This window comes from Microcaecilia unicolor, chromosome 3 (genome assembly GCF_901765095.1).
Source record: "Microcaecilia unicolor chromosome 3, aMicUni1.1, whole genome shotgun sequence".
NCBI lineage: Eukaryota > Metazoa > Chordata > Amphibia > Gymnophiona > Siphonopidae > Microcaecilia > Microcaecilia unicolor.
Genome location: NC_044033.1, coordinates 372,276,173 through 372,293,959, shown reverse-complemented (window position 1 = coordinate 372,293,959; position 17,787 = coordinate 372,276,173). Strand labels below are relative to the sequence as shown.

Genomic DNA, 17,787 nt, shown 5'->3' with positions numbered 1-17,787 from the left:
TCAAACCAAGGAAACTAGGGACAGGAGCTTGTCTGCCCTCACCTCGGGGAAATAAGCTCAAGCTGTCTTTGTGTTCAACAGTGCTCCAATGAATTCCAATTTTTGAACTGGGGTGAGATGGGACTTGGAGTAATTGATCACGAACGCCAGTAGTTCTAGCACCTGAATAGTCATTCACATAGACTGTAGAGCGCCCGCCTCCGAGGTGCTCTTCACCAGCCAATCGTCGAGATAAGGGAACACATGCACTCCCAGTCCGCGTAGCAATGCTGCAACTACATCCAGGCACTTTGTGAACACCCAGGGCGCATACACCAGACCAAAGGGCAGTACACAGTACTGCAAGTGCTGTGTTCCCAGCCAAAATCGAAGATACCTCCTGTGAGCTGGAAATATCGAGATGTGTGTGTAAGCATCCTTTAAATCCAGAGAGCACAGCCAATTGTTCTCTTGAATCATGGGAAGAAGGGTGCCCAGGGAAACCATTCTGAACTTTTCTCGAACCAGATATTTGTTCAGGCCCCTAAAGTCTAGGATGGGACGCATACTCCCTGTTTTCTTTTGCACAAGGAAGTACCTGGAATACAATCCCAGCCCCTCTTCCCCTGGTGGAATGGGTTCGACCGCATTAGCCTTTAGAAGGGCGGAGAGTTCCTCTGCAAGTACCTGCTTGTGCTGGGAGCTGTAAGAATGAGCTCCTGGTGGGCATTTGGAGGTTTGGATTCCAGATTGAGGGTGTATCCTAACCGGACTATTTGAAGAACCCACCGGTCAGAGGTTATGAGAGGCCACCTTTGGTGAAAAAAAACATCAACCTCCCCCCTACCGGCAAGTCGTCCGGTATGGACACTTTTACTGAGGCTATGCTGAACTGGACCCAGTCAAAAGCCCGTCCCTTGCTTTTGCTGGGGAGCACCAGGGGCCTTAGGCGCACGCTACTGATGAGAACGAGTGCGCTGGGGCTGAGCCTGGGCAGGCTGTCAAGAAGCAGGAGTGTACCTACGCCTATTATAGGAATAGGAAGCATTCCTCTTCCCTCAAAAAACCTCCTAGATGAGGAGGCTGTAGCAGAAGGCGCCCAGTGGGAGAGAGAATCCATAGCATTATTATGCTTCTTAATTTGATTAACAAGATCCTCTACTTTTTCTCCAAAACGTTTGTCCCCCCGGCAAGAAACATCCGCCATCCGCTGCTGGACAGATTGATCCAGGTCAGAGACACGCAGCCATGAGAGTCTGCGCATCACTATACCTTGAGCAGCAATCCTGGATGTCACGTCAAAAGTGTCAAAAGTACCCCTGGCCAGGAACTTGCAACACGCCTTCTGCTGCCTGACCACTTGGCAAAAAGGCTCGGCCAGTTCCGTAGGGAGTGTCTCAACCAAGCTGGACAGTTGACATATCGAGTCCCACAAGCATACGCTCGTGAAGAGCTGGTATGACTGGATCTTGGCAGCGAGCATAGTGGCCTGATACGTCTTTCTCCCAAAAGAGTCAAGAGTCCTAGCTTCTCTGCCTGGGGGCGCCGAAGCATAGTCTCTAGTACTCTTAGCTCTCTTGAGAGCGGAATCCACCACTATGGAATTGTAGGGTAATTTGGACCTCATCAATCCAGGTTCACTGTGGATCCGGTATTGGGATTCAGCTTTCTTGGAAACCAGAGGGCCAGACAGAGGGGCGGACCAGTTTCACATAAGGACTTCCTTCAGTGTCTTATGCAGAGGGACTGTCACAGCCTCTTTAGGTGGAGAAGAATAATCCAGGATACCTTGAGCATGTCAGTCCTGGACTCATCCTCAACCTCCACGGGGAAGGAAATAGCCGTAGCCATTTCCCGGACAAAGGAGGAAAAAGACAGACTATCGGGTGGAGATAGTCTTCTTTCCAGCAGAGAAGGGTCAGAGGGAATCCCAAAGGACTCATCAGAAGAGAAGTACCCGGGATCTTCCTCTGATTCCCACGAGCGCTCCTGCTCAATGTCAGACATAGCCTGTGTCAAGGTACTCTGACACTGGACCTGCCTCGACACCGAGGAACGATGTCCTCTGTGGTGATGTCGAGACGTCGACGCCTGATCAGACTGCGGCGAAGCTCCCTCCACCGACGTCGAAGGGGAGTCGACCTGGGTGGCAGCCGTTGCCGCAGGCGGCAATGCAGTTGGAGACCTCGCCACAGGAGAAGGGCCCGACACCACTACAGCAGATGGTACAGGAGGCGCAAGCACCTCCGACACCGAAGCTGATTGTCACAGTAAGCATTCCAGAAGTTCTGGAAACAAGGCCCAGATACGCTCGTTGAAAGCCACCATCGGAGAAGGCTGCGGGGCCAGTGGAACAGGCGGTGTCAGAATCCGTGGAGGCTCAGGAGCAGGTACCGAGCTGCCAAGAGACCGATGCAGCGGCACCTCCTGTACTGAGGGGGAGCAGTCCCCTTAGCGATGACGCTTCTCGGGTGCCGACTCTCTTGACGTCCCGGAGCTCCTGGCACCGTGAGTCAAAGGAGAACGATGACGATGCTTCTTAGCCTTCGCTCGACGCCCATCATCAAGACTCCTCGGTACCGATGAGCACGTGGAATCCTCACGTCACCTCGGGGCCGGTTCCGACAAAGGTCGGTCCCGGGGGGCCTGCATAACATGAGGCCTCGAGACAGCTGGAGACCCACTCGATGCCTCACTGCTCCCAGTGCGAGTTAGTCTTTCAGCAGCCATTACCTCTCTCCTCGACGTCGATGCTCCTGTCGATGTTGACAACCTCAGTACCGATGTCAACGTCGAAGGACTGAACTAAGCCCCAAAAAGCTTCTCTCGTTGGGCCTCTTGAGACACGGGTCCGTTTCTTCATACGAAGACACAGACTATAAGCGGCTGGGCTATGGTCGGGCCCAAGGCAGTGGATACACCAAGCGTGGGTATCTGTACCTGAGATGGTCCAGTTGCACCGAGTACAATGTTTGAAGCCGCTGGGTGTCTTCGATGATATGGAAGAAAAAACGGCTTTGGCGAAATCAAACGACGCAATTGTGCCAAGAAAAAAAAAGCACAAAAAAGGGAAAAACCTGACCGCGAGGCCCAAAGGCCGGCCGTGTTGAAAAAGAAAGGAAAGTTTTAAAATGGACAAAAAGATAAGGAACTTTTTTTTTCTCTCTCTCAAGAAAAGCGAAAATCAGTCACGAAGAGTAGTTCTCTTCCTGGGCCTGACGGAGCACAGCGAAAACACTGCTGCACCTAACCGCGGAGAAAAAAGAACTAAGGAGGCACGCTCGCGCTGCGGGAAGCCGTTCGCGCATGCGCGGTTCGTGCTGCCCGCGCGACAGAGCTCTCTGAAAAGACTTTGTATTTATTTTGCTTGCAAAAGTTTTTGTTGATTCCTGGGCCGCCGCGGACGTCAACCCACCTGTGAGAACAAGCAGCCTGCTTGTCCTCGAAGAAAGAGATTTACCTGTGAAGATGTTTTATATGGAGAGAAAACTTAGTCACTAGAAAACTTGCAAGAGCAGCAATGAAAAGAATGAAAAAACAAGTAGCAAACAATGCCAGCATAGGCCCCAGTGTTCAGATTTTGTTTCACTTTTTAGGTTAAACTATTCACTGAAGCCAAGGTACATGTAATGACTGGATGACAACTTCTTTACAAAAGGCTTCTGTTGCTCACCTATAATAATCTCCATCATCAACAGCAGTGCCAAACTCAATCAGACCCTCATCTAAGGTGTATGAAACAGTATTTACTCCCTCAGTGACAATGACTTCAGTTTTACCATTACTTCTCTCCAGATCGACAATTTCTCCCTGAAACACAGAATCAATAACTTATATTACCAGTTACGCATTGCAAAAATTCTACCAAACACTGATGAGCTGATAAGAGAAAGCTTCCCACCCATAACACATATACAGCATTCCTCATCAAAAGAATTCACTCTTCCTCAAAGACATCATCCAACAAAGGGACAAGGGCATCAAGTATTCTCCTCTTCTATATACATAACAAAAGATAATTTGGTTTTACTATTTGTTTTAAAATCTTACATATTTTCCAAGGTGCCTGGGTGGTTATAAGGGGTAGACAATAGCAAATGTTACAGTACTTCACACTGTATTCTGATATCAGCATCTTTAGATATGAGAATAATAAACAGAAATAAATACAAAAAAGGGAAAATAAGATGATCCCTTTGTTGGTCGATACTCCTTAAATACATTTTTGGACTAGCTTTCAGAGGCCAGTGCTGCCTTCTTCAGGTCAGGACAAAATGAGCGTTGCCATTTTGGTGGTCCTAGCCTTTGAAGCCTAGTCAAAAAATGTTTTGTTAGTCCAATGAACAAGAAATCATCTTAGTTTACTTTTTTGCTTTATTTCTATTTATTACTTTTAAAGTGGATTAACACAGTAACCATACTACTTTAACCCAGATATGAGAAGAAACACTAATGTTATCAGGATTCCTGTCAATCCATATAAGTTTATGAAATATAATTGCACAGGGAAAGACCACCACTACCAGCCCTCTGTTTCCCCACTAATATTTGTTCACTATGCCTATGCCACCTTCTGAAGTAGAGCTAAGACTAGAAGCAGGTCATTCTTTTTCCCTGCCTCTCATACATACTTATCTACAGTCTTTCCTTGCTTTGAGTCATCTATGGCTACTCCCTCAGGTTCATCCTTTACCTTCAGCGGAAACATGGTAACTCGTTCTGGAGCATCAATATTGTACCAGACACAGAGACTGCTTCTATTCTGTGCTACTACAACATCACTGCAAGGTACCCACTGCACATAGGAGCAATAGTTCAGGATTGTTGTCTTTGTGTCAGTTTCAATGTCATACAGATGCAGCTGGATAAGAAGATACAGAATATAAGTCACTGCTGGCTATTAAACCTAACAATATTTCATTAATGCAACTCGTTGAAGAATAGAACAAAACAGAAAGAACAGAATCAAAGACAAAAATGCAACAGATGAACTAGCAGATATGAGAGGTATTACACTATTAAATCGATAAGAGAGACAAATAGTCACAAATAAAAAGAAGATGCCTATGTGAGAAGTCCAAAAATATGGCTACTTTTGGACTCTTTTATAAAGGCAATAAAGTTGCCTATGGGGCTAATTTTCAAAACATTTAGACTTACAAACTTCCATAGGTTCCTATGTAATTTTCTAAGCCTAATTGCTTTGAAAATATGCCTCTATGTGTCTTTACAAAATAGGTACCCAGATCCAGCTCCAATAATGCACAAATATCAATGTACACAAGTAACCTAGTGGTTAGTGCAGTGAACTTTGATCCTGGGAAACTGGGTTCAATTCCCACTACATCTCCTTGTAACTATGGGCAAGTCACTTAACCCTCCATTGCCCCAGGTACAAATAAGTACCTGTATATACCATGTAAACTGCTTTGAATATAGTTGCACAAACCACAGAAAGGCAGTAAATCAAGTCCCATTATATCAAGTATCATTCTCCTTCTCTTTCCTTACACCTGCTTCAATGCAGTTATTCTCGTATTTTATTAAATATGCAATTACACTGCAGCTTTGCTCCTGCTTCACTCAAACTATGTTCTCAAATGCAGCAGGTATGCAAGTACATGCTAAGTGGTGTGTATACCACGGGGCAATTTTATAAAAGGCTTTTTCTGCATGTATAAAAGCTTTTAAATGAGAATCCCTTTGTGCCCCCCTCCTCCCTTCCAATAAAACGAACAGGATATTTTTCTCTCCGGTGCGGTACAGTCCTTGTCTTATCTAGCCCTCATTCTATCAGCATACTTTAAAATATCATAGATGTAGCACTAAATTATAAACTGCCTGTTTGTGAAATCTTACCCGTAGTTTCTTATCCCTGAAGAGAAGCTTATGCCCAGTCTCATTCAGTTCCAGCCAGTCGATCTTATTGTCATGGCTGACAGTACCAATGTTGGAACCAGTGATGAGATCAACTGCAATATATAAAAAATAATCATACGAGGAGCATAGAAAACTGTTCACAGATCTGCTCACCAACTACAAAAGATAAAGCAGAACAACAGACAAGTAGCAAAGGACAGATACTAAAATGGTGCACAGACTGACTAATGTGACTGCTGTATGAGTATGGTCCTAATGCAGTGGTTCCCAAACTTTTTCAGTTCACGGCACCCCCCAACCTCCGCCCCCCCACCCACACGTCTCTGCCCCCCCAGTCACACAGGTCTCCGCCCTCCTCTCCTCAAACTACACAGGTCTCCATCTTTATATCTGAACAAATATATCGGTGCTAGGGTGTCCCTATAACCAGCCCCTCCAAATAACACACTGATTACAATTTATAACAAATTACTATTCTACCTATGAAAAATTATTCCATAATGCTCAAGCCAGCATGTTTAAAAATATAAGAGAGATTAAATAAAATGCTACCAACAATAAAGAATGACAACTCGGATGCAGCAGATCATAGGTTTGCTTGCTTTTTTTTTTGAATGAGAATGGAAACAGAGACTACAGACCTATTAGCTTCAATTTTTTCACTTCATCAACTCTCCTGTTTTCATCCAACCTCCTTAGTAGTCGCCTCTGAGTCCCGAACGCCATCTACTCCCTGCCCCACTGGCCGCAACAAAAAAAAACAAAAACAAAACCACCAAGTGTGGGATCGCAGCAGGCATTTGCTGTCGGCTCTGCTGGTCCTCTGCCTCCACTGACGTCAATTTTCAGTTGCGGAGGTTGAGGACTGGCAGAACAGACAGCACATGCTTGAAGGCTTCTGCAGTCCTGTGCTTGGGTTTGTTTTGTTGTTTTTCTGCCGCTGCTGCGCTGCTGTGTGCAGTAGCGGTTCAGGCCGGAGGGAGGTCAGGATTTGCTGCTGCACCCTAGGGAGGTCGCTGTGGCGCACCAGGGTGCCGAGGCACACAGTTTGGGGAACATTTTCCTAATGCTTCTGCAACAAAAATCCCTAAGATTCTGCTCCAGCCATTTCCAACCCAGTCTTCGGGGCACACCTAGTCCCATCAGGTTTTCAGCATAGCAACACTGAGGCTGTGCATGAATATATAAGAATAGCCATACTGGGTCAGAGCAATGGTCTATCTAGCCCAGTATCCTATGTTGAAAAGTGTCCAATCCAGGTCACAAGTATCTGTCAGAAACTCACACAGTGGCAACATTCCTATGCTATCAATACCAGGGAAAGCAGTGGCCTCCCTATGTTTCTCTCAATTGCAGACTTCTCCTCCAGGAACTTGTCCAAACCTTTTTTAAACCTAGATACGCTAACTAACCATTGTTACTGCATTCTCTGGCAAGGAGTTCCACAGCTTAACCATTTGCTGAGTGAAAAAATATATCCTTCTATTTGTTTTAAAAGAATTTTCATGTAGGTTACATGATGCCAAGCTAAGAAGCAAGTGTTGGTGAGGTGAGCTCCTGTGCATCTTCAGCCAAATATCCTCCCCCCCCCCCCCCCCAAGGCAACATTGTTTCAAATCTCAGACCTGTTTTGAGTGAAAACTTTGGCAATCTAGGTGATATCGTTTAGGCACATAACAGCACTACCATGACTTCCAAAATCCCAAGGAAGGAAAGAGACCAAGACTGCAATGGGGACAACAAAATGGTAGAGAAAGAACTGGCAGGCCCAAACTCAGTCAGCTCAGCCTGGGCTGCCAAAATAGCAGCAGAAATCAGTGTATTGCTGGAGATTTCAGTGGATCAAAAATTACAGCAGATAGTAGACTCTCTGGACAGTAGATTGGAAACATTGCATAGGGAATTGAAGACTTAACAGTGACTTTCAGACATAGAAGATAAAGTATAATGTCAGAAGACCCAGCAGCAGCGTGACATATATGCCACAATAACCAGGTTGGAAGAGAAAGTAGATGATCTAGAGAACAGATCTTGTCATTGTAACCTCCGCCTGGTGGGACTACAAGAATCTGTCTGAGATTCAAATCTATGAGTTTTTGGAAAAACAGCTTCCCCAGGCCCTGAAGCTTTAATCCTCTGCAGATGTCTTGCAGACAGACCAAGCTCATACACTTGGTCAGCTCAAGTCCACAGAATCTTGCCCGAGGACCATCATCTTTAAATGAATAAACTTTGTCCACAAACAGGAAATTGAGAGCTATACATGTAGTGGGTTCTCTTCAATATGAAAATAAAAAAATAATGTGATTCCTCAACTCTTATAGTGACAACGCGCAAAGATTTTGCCACCGTGCGCTCTCTCTTACTTGCGAAAAAAGTGCCCTTGGCTTTGCTGTACCCAGCTAGGTTGAGAGTTAAACATAAGGGTAAATCACAATTCTTCATCAAGGCTGAGGAAGCTTTTAAATTCTCCTTCACATACGACGAACAAAAATTCTATCTAAGTGATCCTTTTTTTAAAATGGTATGGTTAGCCGCATCAAGGTTCTTTGCCTACAAATAAGTTGCATTTCGACAGGTGTTATTGTCGAGCATGTTCATCAGGATAAGCTGGCAAGATGAGGAGGAAGTGATGTCAGCCTAGCCAACAAGCTTCTTTCAGCCCTGAGTAATTAGTTATCTTTAGCAGCTCCAAAGATCTCGATTCTTACCTTGGCATACAGGGATTGATGTGGCTTTTGGTGGACAACATGAAGACCACACTTACGGAAGGATATAAACAGGATGGGGTCGGTCCAGAAGAAGGCTACCAAATTGGCAAACGGTCTCTGTCATAAAACATATGGGGATGTGCTCATGGACCTCAACATGTATATGCTAGAAGAGAGGTGGGAGAAAGGGGATATGATAGAGACGTTTAAATACCTCAGTGGCGTTAATGCACAGGAGGTGAGCTTTTTCCAAATGAAGGAAAACTCTGGAATGAGAGAGCATAGGATGAAGTTAAGAGAAAAAAGGCTTAGAAAGAATTTTAAAAAAATACCATTTCACAGAAAGGGTGGTGGATGCACGGAACAACCTCCAGGTAGAGGTCATGGAGACGAGGACTGTGTCTGAAATTAAGGAAGCGTGGGACAAGCACGTGGGATCCTTTAGGAAAAGGAGGAGTTAGTGGTTACTGAGGAATGGCAGACTGGATGGACCATTTGGCCATTATCTGCCATCATGATTCTATGTTTCTAAGCAGAAAACCGAAGACCGACTTAAAATCTTTTGTCTATCGGGCAGCAGGTGCCTCTGACTACTGGGCTACAAAGACGGCTGCTGTTCTAGCTTAATCACTGAGAGGGGCCCCGGAGAATGAGGAACTCGGCTTGGATTTGGTACCAAATATTCAGGACCCAATTAGCAGGTTGGACCTAAAACAGTGGATGTCGGATCTCAAGTCAATAATAGTGAGCTTAAAAACGGACTTGCAAGCAGGTGTGGCTAGTTTGCATAAATAGATGATACGAGTCATCAACTTAATGACATTGAGGAGCGCGTGATACAACATGATCAAGATGTTGTGGACCTGCATGCAAAAGTGTAAGATGGAGAAAATCAGGCATGGCAAAATAATTTGCATGCACATTGTATTTCGGTGGCACTCCAAGAATAAGTTGTTGAGGGACTTATGCACCAGGTGTGTCACGAGTTTCTGCTTGAGGCAAACAGGTCTGCAGAACTGACCCCTTTGAATTTGAGTGGGTGCACAGGGCATTGGGCTCCAAACCGGTGGATCGGCCACATGACATAATAGCTTGCTTTCTATATTTCCAAGCAAAAGAGCGTAGACTACTAGCAGCGTGTAAGGTTGGTCATATTACTATAGAGGATGCAAGAATGGAACTTTTTGCGGATCTGTCTACCATTACTTTGGAAAGCTGAAGGGAGTTCCAACTAGTCACATGATGCCTAGCTGACAAGGTAAAGTACCAGTGCCATTACCCTTTCAGCCTGTCATTTGCATTAAATAATAAGTTGGTGAAGGTCACAACTCCAACTGAGGCACTCCCATTGTTAAGGGAGGCCAAGCTTTGGAAGGAAGATGTCGCGTCTCTCGCGCTTGCCGCGCTCTCGAGGACCTTGGCATCCTTTCAGGCTTCTTCCCCGGGAGCACGGGGTTTGTGAGTCCATAGGCCACTACCGTGGAGCGGCAGTGGCAGGCAAGATCACCTTCCAGGTGGAGATGAGACAACCCTGGACCGGAACCCCGGACTGGAGTTCTACACAGGAATACTCGGAACTGGAACGCACCGGACGGGTGCGCACTGGAGTGGGGCCCGCTAGCCTGGACACACTGGAGTGGCCCCACTGGACTGGAACATACAGGAGTGAAACCCGCTGGACTGGAACACACTGGACCTAGGCTTCACCTACACTTGACCGCCTTTCCCCGAGGGTTGAGCCCTCAGGTTCTGGCAGCCGGTAGGACTTACAGGAAAACCCAGAACTGGAACTTGCAAGCAGGAACAGCAGGAATGAAGATCCAGGAGTGCCCCCTGGCACCTAGGCGGAGGCAAGGCAGAAAGGCAGGGACTGTCCGGGTTCTGGCAGTCGGCAGGTTTCACACAATGACTAGTAAACTGTACCCAGGCTAATAGGAACGCTATACCCAGGCAAACCAGTCATACACAAGAAAAACATACACAGAGCAAACTCAGGAGACTTAGGAAGCTATACACCAGCTAACCACAAAGCTGTGCCCAAGCTAACAAGTCATGCACTGGAAACATACACAGAACACTAGCAAAGCTATACACAGGCTACAAGCCACACGGTGCCTAAGCTGGCTAGTCAAGTATTAGGAACAAACACAGGGAACTAGCAAAGCTAAGCACAGGCTAACAAGCCAGGCGGTGCCTAAGCTGGCTAGTCTACCCTAGGAACAAACACAGAGAACTAGCAGAGCTATGCACAGGCTACAAGCCAGATGGTGCCTAAGCTGGCTAGTCTAGAGTAGGAACAAACACAGAGAACTAGCAGAGCTATGCACAGGCTACAAGCCAGACGGTGCCTAAGCTGGCTAGTCTACACTAGGAACAATCACAGGCTTGGGATAGTGGCTAGCAAGGGCGGCTAGTCTAACACTAGGAACAATCACAGTCTCGGGATAGTGGCTAGCAAGGGCGGCTAGTCTAACACTAGGAACAAACACAGAGAACTAGCAGAGCTATGCACAGGCTACAAGCCAGACGGTGCCTAAGCTAACTAGTCATGCACTGGAAACAAACACAGAGAACTAGCAGAGCTATGCACAGGCTACAAGCCAGACGGTGCCTAAGCTAACTAGTCATGCACTGGAAACAAACACAGAGCACTAGCAAAGCTATACACAGGCTACAAGCCAGACGGTGCCTAAGCTAGCTAGTCATGCACTGGAAACAAACACAGAGAACTAGCAGAGCTAAGCACAGGCTACAAGCCAGACGGTGCCTAAGCTAGCTAGTCTAAACAAACACAGAAACTCACACAGAGCAAACACTGAAACTGTGTACAGAGCACTCTATACACCAGGACCTTTAGATGAGATGCAAAGGCCAGGACTGTAGTCTTCAAGTGATTAATAAAGCCCTTCAACACCAGAGCCACAGCTGCAGCAATCACCTTGCAACCAAACAGAGGCTTGACACACAGAGCAGTCAGCCCATAGGAAGGAACAGCGGGGGCCATCTTGGATACTGGCAAAGAGGAGGAGGCGGCAGCCATCTTGGAAGAGGCAAAGCCCACACAGGTGAGGTTCAGTAGGGCAATCAGCACACAGAGCCAGAGAGAACCTAAGACAGACACAGACACAAGCAGAAGCCAGCACAGACACTGACTCCCAGAAACAGGGTAAGTCTGAGGGTTGTCACGGCCACAGACGGGACAGTAGATGCTGGAAATGTTCAACCTGGCAATGCTTTTGACGGATTGCCAGGGAGCTAATGCTGACCTGGAGCGACCAGAAAAGGCAACAACACTAGTCCTCTAATAATGTGGCGATATTCTCTCAGCTGGATTGAATGTGTCCCTTTTGCTGCTTCTTGCTGTACCTGTGAAGTTCTCATTTCTGCTAGGTGAGTTCTCTCCTTTGGATGGATAATACAGTAACCTGTTTTGGACTGCTGAACTCCCATGATGGGCAGCATGGACATGAGGGATCTAATGGTTCAGATTTTAATTATTTTCCCTGTTTGCATGCAGTTTTGTAAGCATTTGATCTAATAGGGCACCTGCTGCTCTTTACAGTTTGTGATGGGGTTTGGTGGGGGAATGGCTATTATAGGTCAGAAGGGTCTACAGGGGGTTCAGATGCTTGGCATTAGAGGTGTACTGTTGTGTGGGATGCGTATGCATGATGAAGGGGGTGTGAATGTGGAATGGGGGATGATTTTTTTAATGAGCTCTAAGTGATTGTTTTTTATGTCCCTTAATGTGAGGGGGCTCAACTCCCCACACAAGCGACAATTCTTTTTTAAAGAGGCTGAGAGAGTATTATGGATATTGGACTTGTGCACCTGCTGCCTAGGCATGAAGCTTTGTTTCGCCACAAGAAATATTCTATGGCTTCTTCACTTTGTGATAAAGTCACCTCCAGGACAGTTGGGTTAAGGCAGTTTCAGTCTGAAATACAAGTCCCAGAAGGCATTGCAGGCAAGGAGCCAGAGGGGGAGATGAAGAACCCGGACTGGACTCCTAGCTGCAATCAGGGAAGACATGGGTGTAAGCTGGCAGGTTGTGTAGAGTGGCTGCCACTAGGCGGAAAGAGAGTTAGGAAACCCTGTGTGCAGGAGCTCATCATTGGTCTCATTAGTCTAATGCTTAACTCAGCTGGTTTGGGTGTGAGGAAGCTAATGGAAGGAGAGTGATTGGTTGTGGTAGTTGAAGCCAGGGATTGATTAGGCAGGTGGGAAGGAGTCCCAGCAGTTGAGTGGAGTTCAGTTCAGGAGAGAGAAGCAGAAGGAGAGAAGGAGTTGCAGGCTGAAAACCCTTGGGCAAGGAGGTCCCTAAAGTACTGGCAGTTACAGGCTGAGAATCCTTGGGCAGGGAGGTCCCTAAAGTACTGAAGCAGGCTGAGATTCCTTGGGTGAGAGGAAGTCCCAAAAGTATTGAATTCACTGTGAACCTGATGCAGGGGAAACCCTTGGGTAGAAGGAGTCCCTAAAATATTGAACTCTCCTGAAGGTAAAGAGGATAGAAGGGAGAAACTGCTGCTTGGTGACTGAACTGTGATGATGAACTGAAAGAACTGTTTGTCTTGGGAATTGAATTACTGTTTACTGTGCACTGGATAAAGAGCCCAGACTGGAGCCTGTAAGCCTGTAATGAATCCTGGTATGTGCTATGCTGCTGTTGGAACTGTGTACTAGAAACTTGCATGGAATAAAAGTCCTTAAGATTGAAGTTACTGGTGTACATCTATTTCTTCATTGTACCGGGAGCCTGTGGCTGGAGGAGATTGTTCTATCCTTGGCTGCACAAGAGAGGTACCTGGTTACAACTTCTAATAGAAGAAATCTAAAACTAATGGGGCGTTCATATTGCTTGCTACCTCCCTCTCTTCTATCATCCATGAGATTGTGAGAAATAAGGAGAATTGGTACCTCCTCAAAGTGGAGCTGGACTATTGGCTTTATACTTTAGTAAACATCTATGCTCCCAATGCGGAGCAGGGATTCTTTTTTCAGGCCCTTGGTCAGTTCTTAGTGAAAAGGCAGAGGAAATATTTTTACTTGGTGGCGATTTTAATATCGCTCAAGATATAATATTGGCTAATACAGCTCGGGTGGTGGGCTATGGCAAAGCAGACAGGAAAAAACTGAATGATCTGCTTTCAGACTGAGATTTAGTGGATGTACGGCACTTCCATCATCCTGGGGAACGTGATTACATGCATCGTTCACTGGTTCACGATACTTATGCTGGAATCGATATGTGGATGGCTGGTAAGGGTGTTACGACTAGTTCTGAAACTTTAATATGGTCAGATCATACTCTTGTTTTGCTGGTGCTGGCCTCTGGGGCTGCACCTCAGGGAAGACAGTTTTGGAGGCTGGAGGATGCAATGTTTAAGGATCCCAAAAATCTGAAGCAGCTGAAGAAAGAATTTCAAGACTACTATAAGTTTAATGATACCCCAGAAGTCTCCTCGGCAATCTTCTGGGAAAGTCTAAAGGTTGCGATGCAGGGGAAACTTATAGCACTATCAGTTTATAAAAATAAAGAATATAGGCAGAAGCAGCATGATCTGAGATAGAGGCTGTATTGCTTGGAGCACAGTCTTAAGCCGGAGGGGGGGGGGGGGGGGGGGGGGGGATGACTCCCGAGGCTTGTTGCCCCCGACTGCTGGTGAGCACCAGCTGGTATTGCAAATCGAATTAAGAGGCTAAGCGTGGTATAAAATTTGGATTTACACATATATTTTCAATGGGTTTAAGAGAATGAGTATATATATATATATATGATATGTATTGCTTTGTTTGTTTGTTATAGAAGTCTTCTGAAAAAGTACCAATGAAACACAGCCTGTGTTGAGATCAAAAATGTTTTTATTCAGAACATGGTGTTGATGAAGAGGTAACGTGGAGTTCGATTGCCTTGAAGCCGTGGGAATCTCTTTCAAACAAACTATTTTACCAGGTCTTTAAGTTTGGCATGTTTGAGTGTGATGGATGTCCACAAAGGACAGATTTGCATTTTCATCAGTACTGACTTGGGAACTACTTCATAGAACTACTTCTGTAAAAGTGGACATTTAGAAGAAGAACTTCCTTGCGATATGGACAATTCATAAGAGAACTGCTTTAAGGGGGTTTTTTTGTAGGTTTTAAAGGGTTATACTATTTGGGATTACACTGTAAAGTAAGGTTGAGGCTTTTACTTATGCGGTAATTCATGGAGTTATATTTGTGAAAATGATAATAAAGTTTGATATGTAAATGTATTTGGAGAGTCATGCTAGTAAGGTAATTGTTGTCTAATATAAGTAAGTACAGCCCTGCATTGTTCAATGAAGATTGAAATTAATGAGATAATGCTATCCTTGCAGCAGGAATTCTTTGAGGGGGCAAACAGGATGGGTAGATTGTTGGCTCTCAATGGAGGAGGGTAAACAGTGGAGTGCCGCAGGGATCACTACTAGGACCGGTGCTATTTAACATATTTATAAATGATATTGAAATCGGAACGAGTGAGGTGATTAAATTTGCAGATGATACAAAACTATTCAAGGTTGTTAAAACACATGCGGACTGTGAAATATTGCAGGCCGACCTTAGGAAATTGGAAGACTGGGCATCCAAATGGCAGATGAAATTTAATGAGGACAAATGCAAGGTGATGCACAATGGAAAAAATAATCCGACTCATAGTTACCTGATGCTGGGGTCCACCTTGGGGGGGGGTCAGTGATCAAGAAAAAGATCTGGGTGTCATTGTAGATAATACGCTGAAACCTTCTGCTCAGTGTGCGGTGGCGGCCAAAAACACAAACAGGATGCTAGGAATTATTAGGAAAGGGATGATGAATAAGACCGAACATACTATAATGTCTTTGTATTGCTCCATAGTGCGTCTGCACCTTGAGTACTGTGTTCGGTTCTGGTCACCGTATCTCAAAAAAGATATAGCGGAATTAGAAAAGGTTCAAAGAAGAACAATCAAAATGATAAAGGGGTTGGAACTCCTCTCGTATAAGGAAAGGCTAAAGAGGTTAGGGCTCTACAGCGTGGAAAAGAGACGGATGAGGGGAAGATATGAATGAGGTCTACAAAATCCTGAGTGGTGTAGAAAAATGAACTTGCAGAGTTATTGTAAATAATGTAATTTATCTTTAAAATTAAGCATGACACTGGAAGATTGGAGGGTGGCCAATGTAACACCAATTTTTAAAAAGGGTTCCGGAGGTGATCTGGGAAACTATAGACCAGTGAGCCTGACACAGGTGCGGGCCGTTGTCTGTGTTTACCTCCCATGTTCTCATGGGCTGCATAAAATTCAATAGTGGGCCACAGGCTGCCCACTTCTGATCTAAAACTTAGATGACTTTGTACAATTTAAACCCAATATAAATGTGCTGTTTCTTCATTGACCCGATGAAGAGAGGATAACTCTTGAAAGCCTAAGATAAATTTTAAAAAAGGCCTAATAAAAAGGTTTTGCCTACAACTTTGTTTTTGACCCTTATTTCTACATATCTATCCTTGATGCCAAAAGATTTTGCCTGGTAGTTAAGTTTTCTAAGTGTTTTCCACCACTGATTATGTCTAGTAAAATTATGAGCACTTAGTGGTTTAATTGTAATGCAAATATATTGACCTGGAGTGATGCAAGCTGCAGTTTCAATGACACGACTGAAGTGAATTAGGTGGACTGGAAGATACAAGTCCACCTGATGGATCAGGTTCAAGGCTCTGACTTTGATTTTTAAAGCCTTGGGGGCTGACACTCCTCCCCTACTTGGTTTCTTCTTTTAGCTTTTATCAGCCCCCTCAAAATTTGTGTTCTATTTATAAGTGCTTATTAGATGTCTCTTCATTTAAGTACGTCTAGGCTAGAGGCTAATCCAGTGGTTCTCAAGCCTGGTCCTGGAGGCACCCTAGCCAGTCAGGTTTTCATGATATCCTCGATAAATATTCATGTACTAAATTCTTACTGAGTTCCCTAATTTCAATCTGATTACAATTATTTCTATATTAACCACGTAATCACTATTGTCAGTATATATGATTTCAAACTGCTTTATTAAAAAATACTTTAAAATAATATTTTATACTTTGTTGACATTCTATAAAATTCTATAACCCAAACCTTGTCTCATTCATTCAACATTCACTCTCTTTCATACCTACCCACGTTGTACTCCGTTGTCTAACTTTATGCTCTTCCACAATAACTCTTATAACTTCAATTTACATTGTCATCTTAAATAGACTGATAAGATTATAACATATTTGTTCATAGCAACTTCTTTACATTATTGTTCTTTTCCCTTTATATATAAGGAACTTGCATTTTCTTCAGTTACATGAATTCTGTTGTTCCGTTTGTCAGTTGTTAATACATCTGACTATACATCATCATATCTCAGTTCTGTAACGTTGAAATGAACAATCAGTCCAATTCACAACTTTTCCAATGTAATTGCAACTTCTTTTTCCTTGTCTGTTCTTCCTTTATCTTCCAGTTATACTCCTCGAGTCACCTCTCCTTGCTTCTCCTACTTGAGCTATATATCCGAACTCCTGCCACACCCATGAGACAGAGATGTGCATGCAGTGGTGGCAGTGAATGCAAATCTATCTCATGAATATTCATTGTGGATATCTTGAAAACCTGACTGGCTGGGGTGCCTCTAGGACCAGGTTTGGGAACCACTGGGCTAATCAATCTGCAATGCTTCAACTTGCTGGTGCCTCGATTTGGAATGCCAACAAAAAAAGTCCAAATCTCCCGTAAAATAAAAAGAAAACCACAAAAAGAGCGGAAGATGAACCAAAACAGACCAGAGAAGGACCAAAGGGAGTAAAAGCACCGGAAAAGTTTATTGGGACCCTACACGGTCCGTGTTTCGGCCAACAGGCCTTCCTTAGGGGTCCTGAATTTGATGTTTACAGATGCACCTCCGAGAAACTCATGAAACGAAAAACAAAATACGCTGGTGCTGTCTGGTAGCAAACAAAAGCGTATATGCCAATAAACTTTTCCGGTGCTCTTACTCCCTTTGGTCCTTCTCTGGTCTGTTTTGGTTCATCTTCCGCCTCGATTTGGAATACCTTGTCAGTGGACCTGTGAGTGATATCATCAATCATGCAGTTCAGGAAGCAGCTGAAATCTTTTTACTCTGGCGTTTGGAGTCATAATGTAGGTTGCTCACTGTACACTGTTAGTTGCTGTTTGTTTTTT

General features: G+C 44.8%; 1 protein-coding gene across 1 annotated transcript in view; it reads right to left on the bottom strand.

Annotated features, from left to right (window-relative positions):
- IFT172 (intraflagellar transport 172) overlaps window positions 1–17,787 on the bottom strand; it is a 335,758-nt gene that overhangs the window by 218,669 nt on the left and 99,302 nt on the right. The window contains exons 15-17 of the mRNA XM_030198582.1: window positions 5,839–5,951; window positions 4,673–4,840; window positions 3,653–3,789 (exon numbers count right to left, since the gene is read on the bottom strand). Coding sequence (XP_030054442.1) covers window positions 3,653–3,789; window positions 4,673–4,840; window positions 5,839–5,951 — 418 coding nt within the window. The remainder of the gene's footprint in view (window positions 1–3,652; window positions 3,790–4,672; window positions 4,841–5,838; window positions 5,952–17,787) is intronic.